The sequence below is a fragment of the Symphalangus syndactylus genome, chromosome 6 (genome assembly GCF_028878055.3).
Source record: "Symphalangus syndactylus isolate Jambi chromosome 6, NHGRI_mSymSyn1-v2.1_pri, whole genome shotgun sequence".
NCBI lineage: Eukaryota > Metazoa > Chordata > Mammalia > Primates > Hylobatidae > Symphalangus > Symphalangus syndactylus.
This window is the reverse complement of record NC_072428.2, coordinates 125,141,124-125,164,060: the sequence shown is the minus strand read 5'-3', so window position 1 is coordinate 125,164,060 and position 22,937 is coordinate 125,141,124. Positions and strand designations below refer to the sequence as shown.

Here is a 22,937-nt window from a genome sequence, read left to right as displayed (position 1 = left end):
TTTCATTAAGCCCACAAGAGGCCACGGCACTGCTCCTGTACTCTGTTCCCTGTGTCCCTGTGTCTCGTGTTTTACTGGTGTGTCAAGGGTTTGGGAAGGACTTTTAAACGTTTCATGGGCTGGCTTATTCTTTAACTTCGTGCACCAGTCCCTGTGATCCTGAACTTTGATGCGGAGTGTCAGAGGACTAACCAGGTTCAAGAAGAAAATGAAGTTCTGCGTCAGAAGGTTTGTTCTGAACAGGCTTGCTCCTGAGGAAGTACTTCTGCTTTTTGTGTGTGAAATCAGGTAGTGGCAGTGGAAGACTATATTAATCAGCTTTCCACTGCCACTACCTAGTTTCTCAGATGGAAATGAGTCACCAGAAAGTCAGTATTGGGGATTCGGAGAGTAACAGTCTCTGAAAACCAGAGGCGAGATTCATATTTTAAGTCAGATATATAGCATGAACAATATAGTAACAGTAATTAACTTTTAAGGAGAAAAAGACTATATGCATCCATGCCACCTTATAACTAACCTGTTTTCATGTGTCTGTTTTGTCTTTCCACATATAGCTATATATATGTGTATGTATATATACACATATATGTAAGCTATACTTATATGTATATATGTAAACTATATATATACACACATATATATGTAGTTTACAACCCAGATATAATTTAGTTGTTCCTACTCAGCTACATGCTTCTCTAGTTTGATAAAATAATAGAGCCAGGGGACCCACATTTGCCTGTACATGTTGCCTGAGGAACATTTCTCTTTCCTGAAATTAAGATCTCTTTAGGTGATATTGTTGGGAAAAGGAAGATTATAGGCTGTTTAGGTTATGGGGTTTAAGATTCTTGGGTTTTGGGGTGTGTGTATATGTAATTTTCTTCAGGCAAAAGGTTAAAAACAGTGTAAGTCATTAAAAGTTTTTTTTTTTTTTTTCCATTCCAAAATCAGGCTTTGAGAGTTCCAAAGCCTGATTTTGTAGATTCCAAAAAGCAAAGCAGGATGGGTGGAGCTATTTTTCTCAGTGAGTCTAGGAGGAAGCAAGTCAAATGATTAAAAAGAAAATGAGTTTTGGATTTCTAATGGTTTTTGATTTTCTCACCTCATTGTTGTCCAGTGATAGCAGTCACTTTTCCCAGTCTGCAGTGAGCAGAGTGAGATAGGCCTCTTGACGCTGAGGCGAGTGGCACTCAGACCAGTGGGCTTGGATGCAGTGTGTCTAGAAATCTTCCTCCACAGAGGGAAGGTTAGGTGAGATCACTGGCTAACTCAGTCCCACCCCTGTATAGCTTTTTGCATTGCAAGCTGAAATCCACCGACTGAAGAAAGAGGAGCAACAGCCAGAAGAGGAAGAGGCCTTGGTCCAACACAAATTGCCTCCTTATGTCTCCAACATGGACCGCCTGGGGGACTCGGAACTGTGAGTGTGTGTGACGGCCCTCTCCTTTTCTTTGCCCTTTGTGCTTTCAGCCCCACGGTTCCCTCTGATTTTGCCTTGCCTGCAGCCCTCTGTGCCTGCTGAAGGAGAATTGCGGAAGAGCCTCCTGGCACACACTGCTCTTGCTTGAGAGCTTTATTTTTATTTTTAGAGATGGAGTCTTGCTCTGTCACCCAGGCTAGAGTGCCATGGCACAGTCTTGGCTCAAAGCAATGTCTGCTTCCTGGGTTCAAGAGACTCTCATGTCTCAGCCTCCCAAGTAGCTGGGATTACAAGTGCATGCCACCATGCCTGGCTCATTTTTTTTGTATTTTTAGCAGAGATGGGATTTCATCATATTGGCCAGGCTAGTCTCAAACTCCTGACCTCAAGTGATCCACCTGCCTTGGCCTCCCAAAGTGCTGGGATTACAGGCGTGAGCCACTGCATCCAGCCTTGCTTCAGAGCTTTATGAGTAAGGTCCCCATGGCCAAGTCCTCTAGGAGTTCTGAGCCTCCAAGCCTGTGGCTCTGCCTAGAGCTGGGGAACTGCACAGCTCTGCCAGCTCTACATCCAGATATGTGTAGTCAGGATAAATAAAAACACAATCACTGTGGTAAAGTCTTGGGAAGGTTTTGTGCATTAGAAGGAGCATCTCATGTATGGAAAGATTAGTAACCACAGGTTGGATGCATTCCTCAGTAGAAGCATGCACCTCTCTGACAGTTGTAAAGAGGAAGGCAGATTAGAGAGAGGTATTTGACCTTCAGAAACACCAGTTAAAGCAGAAGCCCCAGCTGGTGATAATAATAGTAGTGGTTGAAGAAACAGGGGTACACACAGGTGAGGAAGACAGTGATTGGTGAGTCACGATGCAAACCCAGGCAGCCGGATTCCAGACCTCCACATAGACAAGTACTGCACCAGATGAAATAGCTCTAGTGGTAGAGCCAGTTCTTTCTGATAGAAATAAAATGCGAGCCAAATATGTAATTTAATTTTTTTTAGTAGCTATGTTAAAAAAAAAAGAAGATGATGTTAATTTTAGTGATTTATTTGGCCTAGTATGTTCAAAACATCATTTCAATATGTAATGGATATAAACAAAATGTTAATGAGCTATTTTATACTTTTCATGCCAAGTTTTTGAATTCCAGTGTCAATTTTACGTCTCTAGCATATCTTGATTTGGACTAACCACATTTCATGTGCCCAGTAGCACATGTGACCAGTGGCTATCGGACAAGACAGCTCTGAGTTTACTGTGACCCTCAAAGAAGAGCCGCAGACTTCACCCTTGTAACAGATAAGCTGCTGGCTCCCTTTGTGCAAAAAATGATACCAAGGATAATACCACCTTAAAGCCCAGGCTCCTGGACCTGACCCAGGCCTGGTCACTTAATGTCATCCATAGCCTGGGAGGTCTATGTTCTTGGTTTTTCCACATCCTGTTTCAGCCCTCTGACCCTGTGGTGTGTTTGCTGACCAGTGCCATGGTGTGCAGCCAAAGGAATGCCTCCCTCTCCCAGTCACCTCGCGTGGGCTTCCTGTCCTCACTGCTGCCTCAGAGTAAGAAGAGCCCCTCAAGGTTGTTGCCTGCTCAGGGCCCTCAAGCTCAGAGCTCGGCCAAGAAAGAGTCCTTCGGTGGTCAGGTAAGCACAAGTCCTACCCCTCTAACTCTGGCCAAGAAGCCCCTGACAGCTGCCTGTGCTTCCAGACCTCCTAAGCAAGTGTAGACTTGTTTGCACTCCCTTTAGGACTGATTTCTTGGGCCTGTTGATGAGATTCTAAATTGACATCTCATTCCCTTTCTTTCCCCTTCCCTGCCTTTCCTCTCAGAAAGTGATGGTTCTGCAGGATGAGAATCTAGATAAGCTTGTAGCAGAGGAACTGAGAGGAGGAGGTGGAAAATCCACTGAATGCATTCTGGCTCCCCGCTCCATCTTCACCTCTAGCTAGACTGCAGGCACTGTGGTGTTTGATTACTAGGTAGATCTTGTGCACTGATCAAGGCAGTGCCAGACCTCACACCCAGGTCTCCTGACCCAAGGGGCTGCCTTCCCTTGCCTGCACTCCTGTGCCAGTTCTCTGAAGTCTATGATGCTTTCTGGTTGAAGTAGTAGATAGCTGATGACAGGAAGTAGGCTTTGAAGAGTCTCCCCTCTTTTCTCATAAATTTCCTATGAACTCATAAGGGATTATGACTGTTTTGGTGGCTCAAGTATGAGTTCAGGCAATTAGAATTTTGAATTTTTGGTGATATAAAAATAGTGTTTGGCTAAAGACTAAATCAAGATTTACCTCTGAAACAAGTTGGTATTTGCTGATTTTACAAAGGATTTTCACTATTTCTCACTTTTATGGAAGACTGCAAGCGGATTTTTTTTTGATGTCGGCTTATATCCAAAACAGCCAAGGGTCCCACTGACTAGTTTAACTAGCAGACATTGTCAGAATTCATTGCTTTCAGAAATGCCTGCAGACTGTTTATTGTTTCGTAGGGACACTTTGAGTGTATTATTAGTTACAGATAAAATAAATAGTCATAGTCTGTGGCTTCTTCTCCTACCAGCCTCTGTGTGAGACCAGTTGCAAGTGGCACAGCAGTTTGGGGCTGCTCGCTGTACCCAGGGAGGTAGGGGTCTGCCTCACGCCGCCACTGGAATACGGCACTTCGGCTGAGTATTGTTGAGCTGGAGACACTGAGCAGGACACTGGATCAGAAAGAGCATGGGCTTTGGGGCCAGGCAACTTAACTTTCGGCTCTGGCTCCTCGTTTGTCATTGGTGCTCAGATTGTTTAAACTCACCCCAGTTTGCTTGGGATCATAATAATAGTATTTACTCCCCAGGGAAGGATGAATTGAGCTGCTAGAAGAAGAGTGCTTGACAGAGGGTCAGCACTCAGTAAATGTTGGTAGTAGAGGTTGTATTCCTGCAGGCCCTGGCCCACGTGGGTACCTGAGTTAGTTCTGAGACCTAAAGTGCCATTAATGCAAAAAACTATAATCTTAGCAGTCATGAGGGTTCAGGCAGTCAAAACTCAATCATGGTTACTCCTATGAATATTTTTCTGAAATTCAAATCTTAAAGTTAGAATTCCAGTTCTGTGGAGTGTGGCCGAGTAAGTTGTAGTGCTTGCTTTCTGGATCTCTCACTGTGCAACATTTTATAAGTTTAATAGGTGACATGTGGAATGTTGAGTCCTTTGAAATGAGCTTGAAATTATGAAGTTCAATTTCATTAACTTGAAAGAAAACATAGAGACAGCTTGTGTGGGAGTAAGCTGTGGCCATACTCTATGTGGTTAGGAACTGTGTGTCACATGGTGAGGTTGAAATGAGATTGGAATAAGAATGTGTGATTTGCAGTAAAACATGCCCTACCTTTCCTCTAAAATATAATGGAACAAAGATTGGGTCCCTGTGTGGTATGTTAACAGAGCAGTTTCTAGTTCCTCAGTGAAGACGAAAGATATCTCTAATCTAAAAAACCCAATAGTCAGGTCACTTGTTTTTTATTAATGGTAGATGATTTAGATTCAGCATTACTGTTTCACTTCTAAAAATAACTAGTAGATTTGAGGTTCAAGAAAATCACAGAATTTTAGAGTTAAAGGGAAGCTCGAAGGTCATCTGGCCCACCTCCTGCTGAGTATAGGAGTACACTGTCTGGATTGATTGCCTCCTAAGATGCAGAGCTCACTGCTTGTCAAAGCAGGAACATATGCATGTTAGAAAGCTATTAGAAGAAACTTCTTTATGACTTTTCCTCACAGATCTTAGCTTAGCCCTCTGGAGCTACATAGAACAATAAGGCTTATTGTATAGAATGACTCTTCCTATCTTTTCCATGCTAAGCACTCTTGTTCACCCTTCCTCCAACCCTCACCTCAACTGTTTGTCCCTATGGCATGATTTCCCCTCACATCCTGGGCCCCCTGCTCGGGGGGGACATTCTCATGTTTCAATCCCGCTATTACAATTAATGCCCAAATTTGAGTATACAATTCCAGGTGCTCTCTCACAGATACTAAATGCAGGGCATTTTGAGAATACACTGCTTTGAACTCAGTATACAATGGCATTGGTTTTTAAATAAGCCACATTGCTTTGTAAGCGCATATTAAGCATGTTGTCTTTTTTCCTCGCTACTACCACACCAGAGTCCTTCTTTCTTTTTTACTGTTAAAGAATAAGCACACACACAAAATAGGCTGTATTTTATTGTTAAATTAGCAATATGTAAAAATGATTAGACTTTCCTGTCAAATATAATTTATAGAAAGCGTTGTAAATTTTGCTCACATCAGCATTTTGCCTGCTTGTAATTGGTTGCTGTACCTGTTGTCATTATTACTGAAATGTTCATAGCAATATTCTTGTAAAATAGATGGCAAAATAGATGCAAAATAGATTGCTTTTATATTGAAAGCCTGGCAAATACTCTCCAGACTTTCAATATGAGTCTGGAGGCAATTTTTTTTTTTTTTTTTTTTTAGTGGAAATAACTGCAAAACCACACTTCCCAAGCCCTTCTAGGATCTCTAATTACAATAGCCAGCGAGAGCACATCCATAGCAGGCTTGCCTGGGCTGCTGCTTGGCTCACACAGCCTGTAGTTAGTACTCCATCCTTCCCGCCAGCGATAATTCTGCTCCTTTCACACCCACTTGGTGAGCCGTGGAAATTACCTCATTATAGAGATAACCTTGAATCGGCTGTAATGTAAGGCAAGCAAAGCATCCACAAACTTCTGTGCTTGTGACTCTTATTAGTGTCATATTACCTCCCAGTTACTGAGAAGTAAGTGGTCACAACCACTGCCCTGAAGGTTTTTCCCAAGGATCTTGACAGTAAGGAGAAAGCCTGTCTTTCATTCTGGGATTTCTGTGTTACGATGGCCTGTTGTCTGGGTAGCTTTGTTTAGCTTCAGGTGATACCAAATTACTGGAACTTGTTTCCTGCTCCATTTTGATGGCTGCCATCCTGGTAAGCTCTGTGAGGCTCTGGAATCCCTCCTGACCTACTCAGTCCATCGGAAATTAATGGGTATCAACTTAGGTCTGTCTCCAGAGTGAGAAGGTCAAATGATAAGAGAGAAGTTACCGTGTCTCTCCTGAACTGTAGGAGTCAGGTAGATGAAGATAAAATATACTTTAGACTATTGGGATATTCTGTTATTTGAAGCAAGCAGTTAAAGACTATTACGGGGGTTGCACTTAAAATGAAATAAAACTTTTAGTTAACAGTTATTTCATCTGTCCATCAGTCCATCCATTTGTGTATTTAGCCAGTCATGAATGAGTGCCCAGCTTATGCGAGGCGTGGTGCTGGGTGCTAAGGTTACAAAGATGTGTAAGGTAGGGTCACAGTAGAAGAAGATTCCAGAAGGGTGTGAGCTTCTCTGTGTGCAAGTGTCATTGTCTAGAGAGTACGCAGTTCTGCCGACATCTTTCACTCTCTCCAGCTCTTTACCCATACACAAGTGCTTGGCCAGAATTTTATGGATTTGTTTGAAGGTAATTACTTACATAGCATTGTGACTTTACCCCTTTTTCCTTTGTTTTTATTTTTTAGCTTTTTATTTCTAAAAAATTAACAGTTGCCAGTAAGCATTCACTTGTTATGTACATTTGTGGCTAGACACAAATTGGCCTTCACCTACTTATTAAAAAATATTGTGGACAACCGCATTCACCAGCTTTTAATATATTATTATCTTTTGTTATTCTTCTTCAGTGGCTAACATAGATTTAAGGAGAAAGGAGAACCTAGCCTCTTCTTTAAGCAAAATCTGATAGGTCATGCTTAGGTCCATCACTGTCTTGGCATAAACTGCCCTATCATTGTAAAGGCAGTTCTTCTTCTCTGTACCAGATGCCTTCCTTGCTATCTTGTCTTGTGAGGGAAGTATTACCTTTGTACTTCTCAGTATTTTATTGTTTGCTCCTGCTGGGGAGTTACAAGTGGCTTTCAAATAAGCCAGAGGAATTCGAAGCCTCCTCCTTCCATCAATATTCACCAATTGAATTGAGCACTCTTTACTGTTGCTGAAAAAGGAAAAGACATCATTATCCAGTGGAGGGGCTGAATAAGGCAGGAAGGGGCCCATAAAGTGCCTGTCTCCCTCTGTAACAGTTCCCACCTTTGCTTCCAAGACAGAATCCCCCTGTGACCCATGTAGAGCACGGCATACATGTAGCAGCACAAAATGTGGAAGCGGCACCTCCTGGACCGTGATGTGGCTACTCGGTGTTTGCATTTTCAGTGATTTCTTCTTATGGGGGTTTCAGAGCCTTGTCTTGAAACAGGGCACGACGCAACTGCCTACCACCTCCCCAGATCTTAGCCTTGACAGCTGACTCCAGCAGGCCACCTCCCCACTCCATCTCTCTGAAACTCTGAGGAGTGGACATTACCTCTCCATGGCTTTTGTCCTCCCGGGACCCATACACAGTTGTTATTGACACAGTTCTAATACTTGGAATTAAATGTGTTTGTGGCTGATTGAGACAGGTTTACCATCCTTTCTTTGTTCACAGAAGTACTTGAAGTTTATAAACAGGCCAAAAATAGTAAATACCCTGCAGGTTAGCCATGGTTTGGTTCCAGGTAAGCTAATAGTCCTTTAAAATTTTGTTTCTTAACTGTTCACATAGTTGCAGGATTCCAAGGAATCCATGTTAATAATTTTAAATTGTTTACTGTTGACATAAAAAATAACAAGTAGAAGAACTGGAAAGCAGCAGGTAGACTTTGGTTGAGTTTCTTCTCTTCACGTAGGGCTTGTGTAGAAATGGTTTCTTGAGAAGATTGGTTTCAAACCTGAGTAGGTGTTTGCATTCATATCTCTTTGCTAAGAGTGTAAATAATGGAAGTGAGAGTGTTTGACCATCACAATTTGTGGGTATAAAGCTGGAAAAAGACAGCCCTGCCCAACAATCTGGAAAGATGCAGGGGTGGCAGCTCCTTTTAAGAGTTTCTAGATGAAGAATGGAGACTTCTTCTCTCTATATGGGTGGGGTGGGGGATGATCAAATTCATTCCCTCTTGCTATAACTTAGCTGACCCTATTACTCTTGTTATGAAAAGGTGCCAGAAAATACCAGTTTATTTCCTGTCCAATTTATCTTTCTTAACATTCCTTGGGTTTTCAACAATTTCTGTTAAAAATTTCTGGTTTTCTAGTAATCATTTTCAAACACCTCGGTATTTGTTAATATTAGCTGGTTTAGTCCGCACTTGGCCCAAAACAAGAGAGGGTACTGTGTTCCTTTTCCATCCAGAGGCGATTGCTTGTTGCATAAATAACTTTTAGATTGCCCAAACATATTGTTGCTTGTAAATGTGTATAACACCAAGCGTAGCTCCCGGCCTGCCTTAGTCATCACTTAGTAAGTGCTGGCTCCTTCCCCTCAACTAGACTAAATTGTTCCGATTAGATCAAGATGACATCTCCCTCCAGATGAGAGATACCGCAGGATGAGGATTGCAGGTGACCTGTCCTCTTAACGGGTAGAGGACAGAAAGGAGGAGGTCATAGCAGGGGCTGACTATGACCTCACCTACCTAGCTGAGCCAACACCATTTTAACCACCTGCTCCCCACCCACCACGCCCCCCCCGCCCAGGGCTGACCACTCCTGGCATGCTTATCATGGCCTGGGCAGATGGGAAGAGACTTCACAGCCAGCTTCTTTTCCTCTAGGGCACCAAGGGAAAGGACCCAATATCTGGAGCCAAGGATGGGAAGAGCCTCCTCAGTGGGCTGGCCACTGGGGAGTCCGGTTGGTCACAGCACCGGCAGCGGCGCCTGCAGGACCACGGCAAGGAGAGGAAGGAGCTTTTCTCCACAACCACTTCCCAGGTATGGGGTTGTCCTGAACACCCCGGGGACACTCATGCAGCTACTGAGGAGCACTGTGGAGGGCCTCCTCTTCTCCTTCTTCTGAGTTCCGCTGCTGTGCAGTGTGCTTTTGCCTAATTGGTGTCAATGGCTTGTGTTTTGGTTATTTGGGTTCATCATTTGCCTGGCTCTTCTGTGGTCCATTTCTCCCATGCAGCATTTCCCTAAGTAGGGGCCAGAAAATGCAGGCCTCTGGAAGTGCTCTCAGAAGATGACTTCTGTGATTAAGCTGGCTTGGGAACCTTTGCATACTCATCCTTCCATTAGGTTAATTGTGCGAAGCAGCCTGTTGTGGGCTCCTGGAGACCTGGTTCCCTCGGTTTCACCCATTCCCCCAGACTTGCTTGGTCACAGGATTCCTTTCTCCTGTGCTGCCTGAGGCCCAGCTGCCTGTATTGCTGCACTGAGGGCCATGTGCCCACACAGTGGGAGGCTGTGGCCCAGGCCCTTCTGTACCGAGCCCTGGGCTCTGGGGACTCCCCTCACTGGCCATTGTGGGCCACAGCCTGCTCTTCGTGGCATTACAGCTGCTTCTGTTTCTGTCAGATACTCCTGATTGATGGCAAAGTCTAAGGTATTTACTGGTTCTCTTGCCCAAGTCACCGTCTTGACCATTTATCTCATAATTGGGGCTATTTGCCTGTTTTAAAGGTATTTCCTCATTAACAGCCCAGTACTGTGGTGACAACAGACCCCTAAGGCTCAGATCATAAGTTCTAGCATTTCAGGATTCAAGATGCACTTGGGGGTCAGCCACAGCCCCATAAGGTCTGAAGTTCCTCTGTTATTATTTTTTATTGTTGAACTCCTCCTCCTGCCTCTCTGAGGAAGCACTTGCAGGAGCATCCAGACCCCGGGGCTGGTAGAGAGTGCCCTGGCCGATGCCCTCAGCCTGGATTGTGTTTAGGTGAGCACCAGATTGTAGCCAACACCTGCTGCCCCAGGGACGTAGAGACGGGGCAGCCTTGGACCCCCAGTGGCCCTTGGGTCTCTGTCTTTCTTCCTGGCCAGTTGTGTCTGTTTCTTAGTTTCTCAGTGCCCACCTCCCAGGAGGGCTGGTGGGCCTAGGGGTGCACTGGAAAGGGGCCAGGCTTACCTCTCACCCACCCAGCTTCACATCCAATTTCTCCCCCTTGCCAGCCATATGACTTTGGGCAAGGCATTTGGCTTCTCTTTCAGTCTTTTAGTTTCCACAGCTGTAAAATGGGGAAAATAATAGCATCTCATTGTTTGAGGAGGACTAAATGAGAGAAATCTGTAAAATACTCAGCACGGTGTGTGGCCTGCAACACGCATCCTCCACCTGGTCTGTTGTCAAGGCAGATGTGTGTCCTGGGTCCCATCAGCTGTGTCACGGAGAGGCCACAGCCCCCTCTCCTTCAGCAGGGCCTGTGTGGAGCGAAGTCTCTAGGAAGGGGCTGTCAGGGGGGCAGGCCCCGCACTCTCCCGGGGTGAGCTGAGCACCACCCTTGCAGGTCAGAGCTCTCCTCTCCACTCCATAATTACTGAGAGCCCCGCAAAATGCTGCGGCCTAGGCCTAGACCCCCTGCGGTGTACGCCCCGGTGTGGGGGACCCTTTCCTGCCTGACTTATCCCCGCCCTGCTTGTGACAGTGTGCAGAGAAGAAACCAGAAGCCAGTGGTCCAGAGGCTGAGCCCTGCCCAGAGTTCCACATGGAGCCAGTGGAGCCACTGACTCGGGCATCCTCGGCAGGCCCTGAGGGTGGAGGAGTCCGTCCTGAGCAGCCCTTTATTGTGCTGGGACAGGAGGAGTATGGGGAACACCACTCGTCCATCATGCACTGCAGGTGGGTTGGGCCTGGGACCAAGGAAACCCTGGGAAGCTCAGATTTTCAGGCAGTACACGTGGAGGTGTGGCCAGCAGGAGATAGCAGAGAATGGGGGCTTGGACGAGGGCCACAGTCATGGCAGAAGAGTCATGGGAGTCGGTTGGAGCTGCCAGTGGACTGGTCAGCCTGTCTGCCCTTTTTTTTTTTTTTCTTTTTGAGACAGAGTCTTGCTCTGTCGCCTAGGCTGGAGTGTAGTGGCACGATCTTGGCTCACTGAAACCTTGCCCTTCCAGGCTCAAGCGATTCTCGTGCCTCAGCCTCCCAAGTAGCTGGAATTACAGATGCCTGCCACCACACCCATCTAATTTTTATATTTGTGGTAGAGACAGAGTTTCACCATGTTGGCCAGGCTGGTCTTGAACTCCTGGCTTCAAGTGATCTGCCCATCTCAGCCTCCCAAAATGCCGGGATTACAGGCATAAGCCACTGCACCGGGCCTCTCTGCCCTTTCTAATTGTGTTTCTCTCAGTTTTAGGAACAAGTTACCCTTTATTTTAGCCCCCCCAAACTCACTCAATTTTAATTTGCTTTATGTTGGTACTTTTAGGTAAATACCTGATTTGTAATTTACCATTTGTAAGTTTTTACTTAAGCACAGTATAAACCTTTCAAGAACAAACCCTGGTGGGGCATAATTTTCAGCTCTAGATGGGTTTCTCATTTTGACCACCCTGACGGCTCTTGGGTCCCTTGGGCTGTTCTGGAGTGTGAGTTGGAGGCTCTAAATCTCCAGAGACTGCAAGTGGCCTCAGGGCAGGGCCCTGCAACGCTTGCTCGCGGCTCTTTGCCCAGAGTTGACCAAAAGCTCCGCACGTGGTTGGCACTTAATAAGTATTTCTTAGACAAACGAATGAATGAATATTTCTAGAAATAGCCTATACCAGTCATTTGAATGTAGACTTCTAGGGATTGTTTTTTTAAAACAGTAAGGAAGTCAGGAAAGCGATCATCTTGGCATTTGCGGAAGAGGATGGGGACTGAGAGGCCAGCTGACAGGCCTCTCTTTTCTCTCATCTCAGAGTGGATTGCTCTGGGAGGAGAGTTGCCAGCTTAGACGTAGATGGGGTCATCAAAGTGTGGTCCTTCAACCCCATCATGCAGACCAAAGCGTCCTCCATTTCCAAATCGCCGCTGCTGTCTTTGGAATGGGCCACCAAACGGGACAGACTGGTGAGTAATAGTGGCCTTTGGGGCCCGCTCTGCTGGCTCAGTGGAGGAATTCCCCAAGGTTCTCCACTGACTGAGTCAAGACAGCCAAACCAGTTCCCCTCCCTTCTCTCCATTATTGGGGATTCAGGGACACACATCCAGGACTGGCCCAGAAGGCTCCTGTTGTAGGAAGGCAGGGAGGTTACCAGATTGACAGACTGAAATGAGCTGCAGGGGGCCTGGAACACACGTCCTCTTCCTGTCTGTGGTGGTCTGCCCTGGGGACCACCTGTCTGACTGCTATCCCTCCATCTGTCTGTGTTTCCAGCTGCAGTTTCAGTGGGCACCCTCCTGTGCCAGGCCCCACAGGAAGTGGCTTCTGCTGGTGAGAGGCTGGTGTTGTTTTGTGGTTCCCATGGGTCTTATTGTCCCCAGGAATAGTACAATGTTCTTCCCTCTGGATTTTATATTTGAGATATAGGACTTATAGTTAAGGAGGTAAAATTGACTTGCTGTTTTTTCTTTTACTTCATTTGTGGTGATCATACCACATAGCCCAAGATGCAAACCCTGTTTTTCTATAATTTTTGGCAGCTGAAGGGATTATCCTCATGGATGAGGACCTCAGGGCTTGCCCTGTGCCAGCGCCAGTTTGCCAAGTGAATGCTGAGGTCACACTCTACCTAATATTCCTGGGAGACGCCCTCAGAGCTGGGCTGCTTCTGGCACTTTCCTCTGGCACTATTATTATCTTTGAAGCTTTTTACCAAATAAGTCACAAGTTCCTGAAGGCAAGGATAGCCCCTTTTATTTTTTTTTCTGGAGGTCTTTACAGACCCAGAGCCAGAGCTGTCCCCTGAAAAGGCAAATGGGAGTCACCCAGGCCCTGTGGCAGCCGAAGCCAGTACGCTGGGAGGGGTGCTGGGCAGACCAGGAGTGGGAAGGAAGGGTTCCAACAGCTGGGGTTTCAAACCGAAGAAAGGGAGGATCAGAGGGCCTCATTCACCAGCCAGAACATTTCCAGATGTGTCCAAGGTGGCGCGTCTCTCTCATTCCACAGATACAGATATTTTTTGTGGTTTTGCTTAGAAGTTCAAGGTCAGCTCTCATGTCTTTGTTTAATTTTAAAGTGAGGCTCATTGTAGCCAGATTTCCCCTGAACTGCCTGGATGTGTAGAGGAGGGGCCTCACCCCTGCAGCCTGCCCAGCCTCGCCCCCTCTGGAGATCCTCCCTGACTCAGCCTCACTCCATGGTATCCTTCCCACCTCCCGCCCCTTGTCGTTCCAGCTCTTGCTGGGCAGTGGTGTGGGAACGGTGCGTCTCTATGACACGGAAGCCAAGAAGAATCTCTGTGAAATCAATATCAACGACGACATGCCCAGGTGAACTGGAACCTACCCCTCACCATCAAGGCCGCAGGCTGCCAAGTGTGGTCCGCGGGGCTGGTCCTTTCCCAAGCCTTGTGCCTCATCTCCTGTGCAGGATCCAGCCTCAGGACCAAAGTGCATCCTCCCTCTGTGGGCCAGCGGAGGGTCTGACCCCGGCCCATGTGTGTTGCAGAATCCTGTCTCTTGCGTGCAGCCCCAACGGGGCCTCTTTCGTCTGTTCGGCTGCAGCTCCGAGCCTCACTTCCCAGGTGGACTTCTCAGCACCAGACATTGGCAGCAAGGGCATGAACCAGGTTCCTGGCAGGCTGCTGCTCTGGGACACGAAAACCATGAAGCAGCAGGTATGGGCCTGCCCTGTGGCTCTCTCTGGGGCCAGGCACACTCTGCATTCCTCTGGGTTTCTGAAGAGCCTCTTCCCTCTTTTTGCTTTGGTCTCCTCAGATTTTTAATAAAGTTTTAAGTGTTGAAAAGTAGTGTACTCCAACTGGGCAGATTGTTAGTGACATGTCATTTAGAATTGTGCCACAAACTTAGAAGTCACCCAGAACCTACCAGAGGGCCCCTGTGGTTGATTTTTTAGGAGACGACTCGTGCCTCCCTCTGACATCCTGTTAACTTATAATTGTATGCGAATTATAGCAACAGCAGCCAGCAGTAGCAAGGACACATGTAGATTCATAAGAAGCGAAGTGACCAGACAGCCTGTGAACTTGCTCCCAGGGAACCTGGGCACCACCTCAGAGCCAAGGAGCCCTTCCTTCAAGACAGTAATAGATACTGCAGCTACCACCCTGAGCCCTAGAGAGATTGAATGATGCTAAACTCACCTTCCAAGGCAGTGCTACTTCTTATTAAAATGATTCGTTTCACTGCTCACAAGTCACATGGCCTTTATGTTGAACACATTGTTTCCTGATGCTGCTGGAAACTCGAGGCTCCTGCTTTCAGTTGGTTCCTGTTCCAGATGTTCAGTTTGTTCTGTTCTGCATCTGCCTGTAGAAGTGGTCTGTGTTCCCTTTGGGTCTGTCAGACCTCTCAGGCCCGTCAGGGTCACACTCGAATTCTTGACCTCCACCCCTTGCCACATCTATCCCTCCCCTCAGAATTTTCCTCACTTTGGCAATGTGCCTCATTTAGAAATTGGGGATCTTGGGCAGGAGCAGTTGCTCACACCTGTAATCCCAGCACTTTGGGAAGCTGAGGCAGGTGGATTGCTTGATGCCAGGAGTTCAAGTCCAGCCTGGGCAATGTAGTGAGCCCTTGTCTCTACAAAAAATTTAAAAATTAGCCAGATGTGGTGGTGCTCACTTGTAGTCCCAGCTACTTGGGAGGCTGAGGCAAGAGAATTGCTTGAGCCTGGGAGGTAGAGGCTGCAGTGAGCTGATGTGGTGCCATTGCATTCCAGCCTGGGTGACAAGAGTGAGACCCTGTCTCAAAAAAAAAAAAAAAACCACACAACAGAAATTGGGGTTCTTCCCAGACCTGTCCTTTTCTCTCTGCTCACACAGTCAGTCCATAAGCAAATGCTGCCAGTGTGTTTCCCGTCTGACCAGTTCTCTGCATTTCCAGGGACATACTCTAGACCTATCTCTCGTGTCCCTCCCTGCCCACTGTCCTCTCCACTGGTTTAATTCAATTCCTCTTAGTTCATAGCATCTTGTATTTTCCTCCAAAGTTCTTATTACAATTTGTAATTGTATGTTTACTTGTGATTTTCAAGTTTTTAATTAGACATTGAATACATACAAAAGCATACTGAAATCATAGGTGTATAGTATAATGAGAAGAAAAGCAGTACAGTGAGCACCTGCAGACCCATCACAGTTTATACAGAACATCATCAATACTTTTTAGCTCTTGTGTAGCCCTTCCCAATCTTGGTCTTTTTCCCTTCCAGAGAGAACCTGTCTTGAATTTTGTCACACTGTTGCCTTACTTTTTTTTTTTTTTTTTTTTTTTTTGAGACAGTCTTGCTCTGTCACCCAGGCTGGAGTGCAGTGGCACAGTCTCAGCTCACCACAACTTCTGCCTCCTGAGTTTCAAGCAATTCTTCTGCCTCAACCTCCCGAGTAGCTGGGATTACAGGTGCCCACCACCACACCCAGCTAATTTTTTGTATTTTTAGTAGAAATGGGGTTTTACCATGTTGGCCAGGTCTCGAACTCCTGACCTCAGGTGATCCACCCACCTGGGCCTCCCAAAGTGCTAGGATTACAGGCATGAGCCACTGCGCCCGGCCTGCCTTACATTTAAAAAATTACTTTACCATGTTAATTACTGTGTATCGCTAAACAACTGAATTTTTGTTTTGTGGGTTTTCTGACTCCATATGAATAAACCACAGTATATGTGTTTTTTTAGAATAGCTTCTTATATTCCAGGCTGAACACTGCTTCCCTAACCTTATGACTTGGTCCATCCTCTGGCTGCCTTTGCTGAGACCGGGACATTAGCTCTCCGTGTAAATGGCATTCCTTTGTTATCTTTTCTCTCTGGCTGCTTTTAAAATCTTCTTATCTGGCTCTCTGGATGTGGATTTTCTGGTTTTTAAGTTTTGAAATTTATTTTTTTAAAGTTCTGCTTGGGATTTGTTTTCTGAATCAGAGGATTTGTGTCTTTGTTCAATTCTGGAAAATTCTCAGTCATCATTTTTTCCAGTATTGCAGTTCTCTCATCATCTCTTGCCTTCTGGAACTCTCATTCCATATGTGTTAGAACTTGCCTCTTCCTCTTTTTTGTTTCACTTTGCTGCATTCTTGATAATAGTTTTTTTCAGATCTATCAGTTTGCTAATCTCTTCTCTACTGTATCAGTTTCATCTATTTATTAGGATGGTAATTTCAGTTATTGTATTTCTCATTTTTAGAAGCTCAGCTTCATTTTTTAAAACCTGCTTTGTTGTGTTTATAGTCTCTCATTTTTACCCATATTTTCAATTCCTTATTTTATTTCGTTGAACAATTGAATGTGCTTGTATGTTCTGCATTATAAATCTAATGTCTGAAGTCTTTGTGGGTCTGATTCTGCTCTGTTGTTTCTGTGGGTGCTGGCTCCTTTTGCCTTATTTTCCTGTTTCTTATGAATTATGGTCATGGTGTTTCTTGGGCCAGTATCTCTGAGAATATTTTGAGGCGTGGGTTGGAGGTGCATTTCTTTGGATTTGCATTAATTTTTGCCAGGTTCCTCCCATGTCAGGGCTAGTTTGTGGTTATGAATTTGCAGGGAGGTAAGTTTTCTTGTTATCCCTTTCTGTGAACTAGGTTTGTTTCTAGTTCATTCCTGCACTGAAGGTATATAGCTCTTTGGAGTCCCAGCTCCATGTGACGGTTTCTTATCGCCTGACCTTGGGCAGATCACACATTGTTGTCTCCAGGCTCCTGAGCTCTTCATGGGTAGCAGAATGGGAACTTGAGTCATCTGGATCTGATTAATGCCCCATAGTGAAAGGCAGCTTTGGAGTGCACTGGTTCTCTGTGTTCTTGCTTTCTCTTAGTTTTGGCCCTAGAAGATTCTTTTATTTGCTAGCTCAGTACTCTGTGTGTATTTTAAATAACATTCTATCTTGCATTTTTAATTTCAGGAGGATTATTTAGTGTTCCCAGGGTTCCATATTGTTTGAAATGATAGTGTTCATTAATTATGTAATTAATAGACCTTATGTTCTATGAGGTGGTTTTGTTTGCTACTATATTTCTAAGTGTTTCTGTGGGGAGCCATAGGGCAGGTTTATTAGTGTTGTTCTGTCATCATAGGCAGTTGATGAAGTGTTATTTTCTGAGGGCATAAGACTTTTCAATGAGAATTTGCTTGGAATGCATTCTGGGTGAAGTGTAGGTTGCTAAGATGTATATTATTTATTTTATAATGGAGCAAGCATGGATTATTATTTCTCTATGGAAACCAGAATGTATATAGGCACAGAGACCTTGATCTCAAAAGAGCACAGAAGGTCACTGGCACAGCACTTTGGCAAAGGCTCAGATCTACATTTCCAGATTACATAAGGGAGGAGCTGGTGGAAAACCCAGTCTGGGACACCTGTCTGCATTGGAATAAGCAGCATGCCTGGGCTGAGTGAAGATCTGCTACTGGCATTTTTGTTTTGTTTCAATAGCTCCAGTTCTCCCTGGATCCAGAACCCATTGCTATCAACTGTACAGCCTTCAATCACAACGGGAACCTGCTGGTCACGGGAGCAGCTGATGGTGTCATCCGGCTGTTTGGTATGCAAGTGTGCTCATAGCAATCCTTGATCTCCTTAGATCTCCCAGGCATTTTTTTGGCCGACGTTGGATTTTTTTGCCAGCTGGGCTAGAGGCTTTTGCAAAACCCTGACTTCAGATGCATGTACTAGAGCTTAACTTTGGTCAATGTTTTCAAAACACCCACCGTAATAAACTCGCCCGTAGTTAGTGTCAATAGACATGGGAGGGAGTGGAGCTCAGCAGTCCTTGAGTCTTGAGTTGTTCCATCTGAGTCCTTGTCACCCATGTGAAATACAGGAGGGCATACAAGAGTACTGCTGTCATACCCACTTGCTGTGGGTAGTTGATTCTCAATAGCATCAGAACGGTGCTCCTTAACCAGAGGCATACATCAGAATCACCTGACATGCTGTGTACAAATCCCCAGGTTGGGCTCTGTCCCCAGGAGACATCCCCAGAGCCTGGGCTGGGGCAAGGCAACTGTATCTTTAGGGAATTCCCAGGGCACCCATGGGGAAGTTACAGAGGGCAGTTTCTTGGGTGCCTTCCTAGACTTAGGGCTCCCCAGATGAGCTCCCCCCAGGGACTCCTGAGCCTCGCTTCTGACCTGGTGAAAGAAGCTGCCTCTGAGGCTCAGAAGCAGCCTGACCTCTTGGGCAGGGGCAGCTCTATGGCACTCATTGGGTCCTGGGTGCCTGCCCGTGGCCTCCAGAACAGCTGTCAGCCTGAGTAGAGGGTGAGGGGGCCTCCTGCTGCAGGTAGATTCCTTCTGCAGAGCCCTGGCCAGGATGTGAGTGGTGGTGTCTCATTGCCTCAGACATGCAGCAGCACGAGTGCGCAATGAGCTGGAGGGCCCACTACGGGGAGGTCTACTCTGTGGAGTTCAGCTATGATGAGAACACCGTGTACAGCATCGGCGAGGACGGGAAGGTAGGCGGCCGCAGGATTCAGATAAGAGACCACCGGGATGACATGTGGGCCGGCTGCAGGTTGTGGCCATACCTGTAGGTTGTGGCCATACCTGTTATTAGCTCTGTGACCTGGGGCCTCTTTTTGCAGCTTTGTTATCTGTAGAATAGGGATAAACTAGTAATTCGTCTTACAATCTTTGCGAGGTTTTAGTGAGTTCAGCGGGAATTGGCTATCCTTATGTAAGGAAGTACCAAAAATTACTCATCTTACCATAGATGGATCTGTGGGGTCTGGATTTAGGGCTGAGTTTGCTTTGCTGGGCTCGGTAATGAGTGGTCCCAGGACCACTCATGGATGTGTAGTTTGCTGAGTGGCTGGGGACAGCTTCTTAGATGCGTACAGACCCCAGCAGAGCCCAAAGATGTAAACAAGAAGCCAGAAAGAAAGGAAAAGCACATGCCCTTGGTAGATTCCCTCTGTGGAGGGTTAGGAACTAGGAATAGTGACCGCCTCAGAGTGGGAGCTGGCAGGGGCAGAGGTGGGAGACGGACGCCCTTTCCATGTGTGCCTGCCTGGACCTTTGGGATTGGACACTGTCTATCTTTTTATCCCTTGAAAGGAGTAACTACAAAGTAAATTCTTCATTTGAAAAGTTTGGGAAGGGACTTTTACATTAAAGCTCGACTTCCTTCTTATGTGGGATGCTCAGTGAGAGAGGTGGTCACAGCCAAGTAACCTGTCCATGGGGTAGGCTAAGGGATGATGTCTGCTACGATAAGGAGCTGAGTTTATAATGGCATCTCCCAGTGTTCAATTGATTATGTGCCTGAAACACTGGAAATATATGTGGACTTTGTCCTCTGTACCTTGTTCCGAGGACAGAAAAATCTAGTTGGGTTCTAACTCTGATAATAATAATAATAATAATAATAATAGGTCACTTGAAGCATTCCTCCTGCTTGAGAGACCAGGAATCCAGGCAAAGCCACTTGCTGTCCCTTTTCCTCTCCTAGGGTCAGGCCAGAGGGAAAGAGAAGGGTTGGACTTTAATGTGAGGTTGCTGCCTCTTTTTCTAGATTTTCTTCCCTAAAAAATGCTTAAATCATGTTGGCCAGAGATAGGACCTGTAGACCTCTCACCCGGTTTTCTGCTTCTGGCACTTGAAAGGCTTTTCAAGGATGTCAGCGCTGTGGCTGGGGGAGGCGGGTCACCCTCACCAGCCTCTGCTCTGGAGTGGGTCCTGGCTCTTCCTCGAGGCCGGCATTGGCCAGCTCCGCTGAGAGCACCCTGCTTGTGCCCTGTGACTGCAGTTCATCCAGTGGAACATCCACAAGAGCGGCCTCAAGGTATCCGAGTACAGCCTCCCCTCAGATGCCACGGGCCCCTTTGTGCTGTCTGGATACAGTGGCTACAAGCAGGTTCAAGTCCCCAGGGGCCGACTCTTCGCTTTTGACTCAGAGGGCAATTACATGCTGACGTGTTCTGCCACAGGCGGCGTCATCTACAAGGTAACTGATGGTTGGGGGTGGGAAGTGGTGGTATTGTGGTGGACAGGGGTTCCTCCCTGGGGTCTGGGCCGTGGCCACTGAGCATGGCCCTCTACCCCGAGCTGCATGGCTGTGGAGATGCCTTTGACAAAGGGTGGGCAGCGCCTAGAGCAGGGGTGTCCAATCCTTTGCCTTCCCCGGGCCATGTAGGAAGAAGAATTGTCTTGGGCCACACATAAAATACCCTAACACTAATGATAGCCGTTGAGCTAAAAAAAAAAAAAAAAAAAAAAAGAAAGAAAATCGCAAAAAAAAATCTCATAATGTTCTTAAAACACAAATTTATGTTGGGCCTCATTCAAAGCCGTCCTGGGCTGCATGTGGCCCACAGGCTGCATGGTAGACAAGCTTGGCCTAGAGCCTCTTTGCTGCAGGCCTGGCCGGGGCTGCTTTGCAGCTCAGGTGGTTAGAAAAGACGGGACCGGGGCATGAGACCCCCATTCTCTCTGCTCATCCTTGACCAGATTCTGCCCTTTCTCTGCCTTCTTTCCTTGGGAATAGCCTATTACAGAAATCGCTCGGGAGTAGGGAGAAGAGTTGGGGAGTGTTGGGATGGAGGAACATGCCCCCAACCAGGTCCCAAGTAGGTTATTTTAGTACTCTAATCTGGTATAGATTTATTAATTTATTGAATGTCCCATGGGTCAAGTATATTCCAGTCCATGTTTTTAAAAAAATGTTTTAAATTTTTAATTTTTGTGGGTACATCCATAGATATATATATTTAGGGGGAACATGAGCTATTTTGATTCAGGCATGCAATGTGAAATAAGCACATCATGGAGAATGGGGCATTCATCCCCTCAAGCATTTATCCATTGCATTGCAAACAATTCAATTACACTCTTGATTTTAAAATATACAGTTTTTATTAACTATGGTCATCCTGTTGTGCTATCAAATAGTAGGTCTTATTCATTCTTTCTATTTTTTTTTAACCCATCCAGTCCATGTTAGAGACAGAAATTTGAGGGTGTGATTTGTCAAGCCATAGTATAAGTTGTCCACATTGTTTTTTGCCCCTCAGTTTACATGTATTTTTAGCTCTTAAGTCAGAACTTATTTCATGTATGTTTAAGTATAAGTGTCTTCTGTTTTACTGGTATCACCTAGACTAGTGATGGGGATTTGTGTCGTAGCCTGAGCTCCTGTGTCTGGTGTCGAGTGGGTCCATTCTCAGCCTGTGTGATACTTTTTAATTATTTGCCCAGTGGTGGTGTTTGTGTAGATAGAGTCCTTCAAGGTGGGATATTCTCAGCAGCTTTTGCTGCCACAGCTCATTGACCAGTCAAGAGCATGTGTTTTGGATGGCAGTTTTGTGCTGGGCATTGGACCAGGCACTGAGGAGTGTATGAAGGACATACGGAAAATGATGTCTGCTCTCTTGGGGTGCATACTCAGAAAGAGACACAGTACCAACAAAGGAGAGCAATGCGAAGTCGAGCAGCTCAGAGAGAAGAAAGCTGTCTCAGTGGGGACTGAGTCCTTGGGGGAGGTGGGAGGCTGTGGTTTGGAGGCCTTGGAACCAGGAGGAGAGGACGAAGAGGAGTTGTTGGGTAGATGGAGAGGAAAGCACGGCTTGGGGCCCCACATGGGCAGAGGTGAGCAAGAGCTCACAGTGAGGCAAGGGGCACTGCACGTGCTGAGGTGGAAGTGGGAGCCTCCTAGACTGTAGCCTGAAGTGTGCACGGCAGGACCTGCACTCGCTGTCAGTTAGGCTCCTCTTTTCTGTGGAGCATGATTCTGTCAGTTGCCCTTGCCCTTTCCTTCAAAATTAGCTCCATCATTTCTCATAACCGATATTTCCCAACAGAGACACTGTAAGACACTTTCCATTTACAAGCCTGATCTTATTCTCCAAAGGTTTGTTTTTGTTGCATTTTTGGTGGGCTGTTCAGTACTTTGCTCTCTGTATGGATATATGTGTGTATGTATTTTATTTTTAGTCATGCAGCCTTTGTCATTTCATCTGATGAGTTCATATGATTTACAGTCAGACTTGCTGTATGACCAATTAGTTGGTTGAAAGATTTTCCTCCGTAGAATTCTTTGAATGTGAATAATGAGATCTAATTACTTAAGGAATATATGGAACTTCAGATCCCACTTTTATAATCTATAAACAATGTAATTTATGGTTTTTGTAAGTGTTTTTTCTATGATGGCTGAATACTGCGTTGTCTGCCGCTCACAGTTGTTATACATCGTGGTACTGATAGTAATTCAGTTCGTTCCTAGCTTCCCCTTCCCCGTTAGTGCCCTATCACACAGGATTGCTGGCTAGCTAGTGCTGGGGTTCAGAGGAGAGCCATGTTTCTGCACTAACTGAAGGCTCCCCTGTGGCCAGCACTGTTCTGGGTGCAGCAGGCTGGCCCCCCCGCAGGAGAGAGCTGCCCTGAGGCCCTGCTCTCCACAGCTTGCATTCCCCAGTATGAGACGTGAACCTTCAACAAATAAGCAGATTCATGAGCACCTGTCAGGTAGTGAGAAGTGATGCTGTAGTGAGAACCACCAGTGTGCGTGCAAGAGTCACCAGCCCACAGTCAGTTCAAGGCAGCTG

General features: G+C 46.1%; 1 protein-coding gene across 9 annotated transcripts in view; it reads left to right on the top strand.

Annotated features, from left to right (window-relative positions):
• Positions 1-22,937, top strand: part of WDR91 (WD repeat domain 91) — a 29,851-nt gene that overhangs the window by 4,187 nt on the left and 2,727 nt on the right. For 5 of the 9 annotated variants that reach the window (XR_010121609.1, XM_055284111.2, XM_055284117.2 and 2 more), the window contains exons 4-14: positions 146-228; positions 1,293-1,423; positions 2,910-3,072; positions 9,129-9,287; positions 10,940-11,133; positions 12,195-12,345; positions 13,613-13,707; positions 13,886-14,054; positions 17,828-17,936; positions 18,736-18,848; positions 20,141-20,338. Coding sequence is in view for 8 of the 9 variants with exons in the window: in XM_055284111.2 (XP_055140086.1) it covers positions 146-228; positions 1,293-1,423; positions 2,910-3,072; positions 9,129-9,287; positions 10,940-11,133; positions 12,195-12,345; positions 13,613-13,707; positions 13,886-14,054; positions 17,828-17,936; positions 18,736-18,848; positions 20,141-20,338 (1,565 nt within the window). In the remaining variant the exon portion in view is untranslated. Of the gene's footprint in view, positions 1-145; positions 229-1,292; positions 1,424-2,877; positions 3,073-9,128; positions 9,288-10,939; positions 11,134-12,194; positions 12,346-12,652; positions 12,710-13,612; positions 13,708-13,807; positions 14,055-17,827; positions 17,937-18,735; positions 18,849-20,140; positions 20,339-20,878; positions 21,620-22,937 lie in introns of those variants that run through there. The other 4 variants (XM_055284110.2, XM_055284113.2, XM_055284109.2 and 1 more) reach the window with 4 other exon arrangements.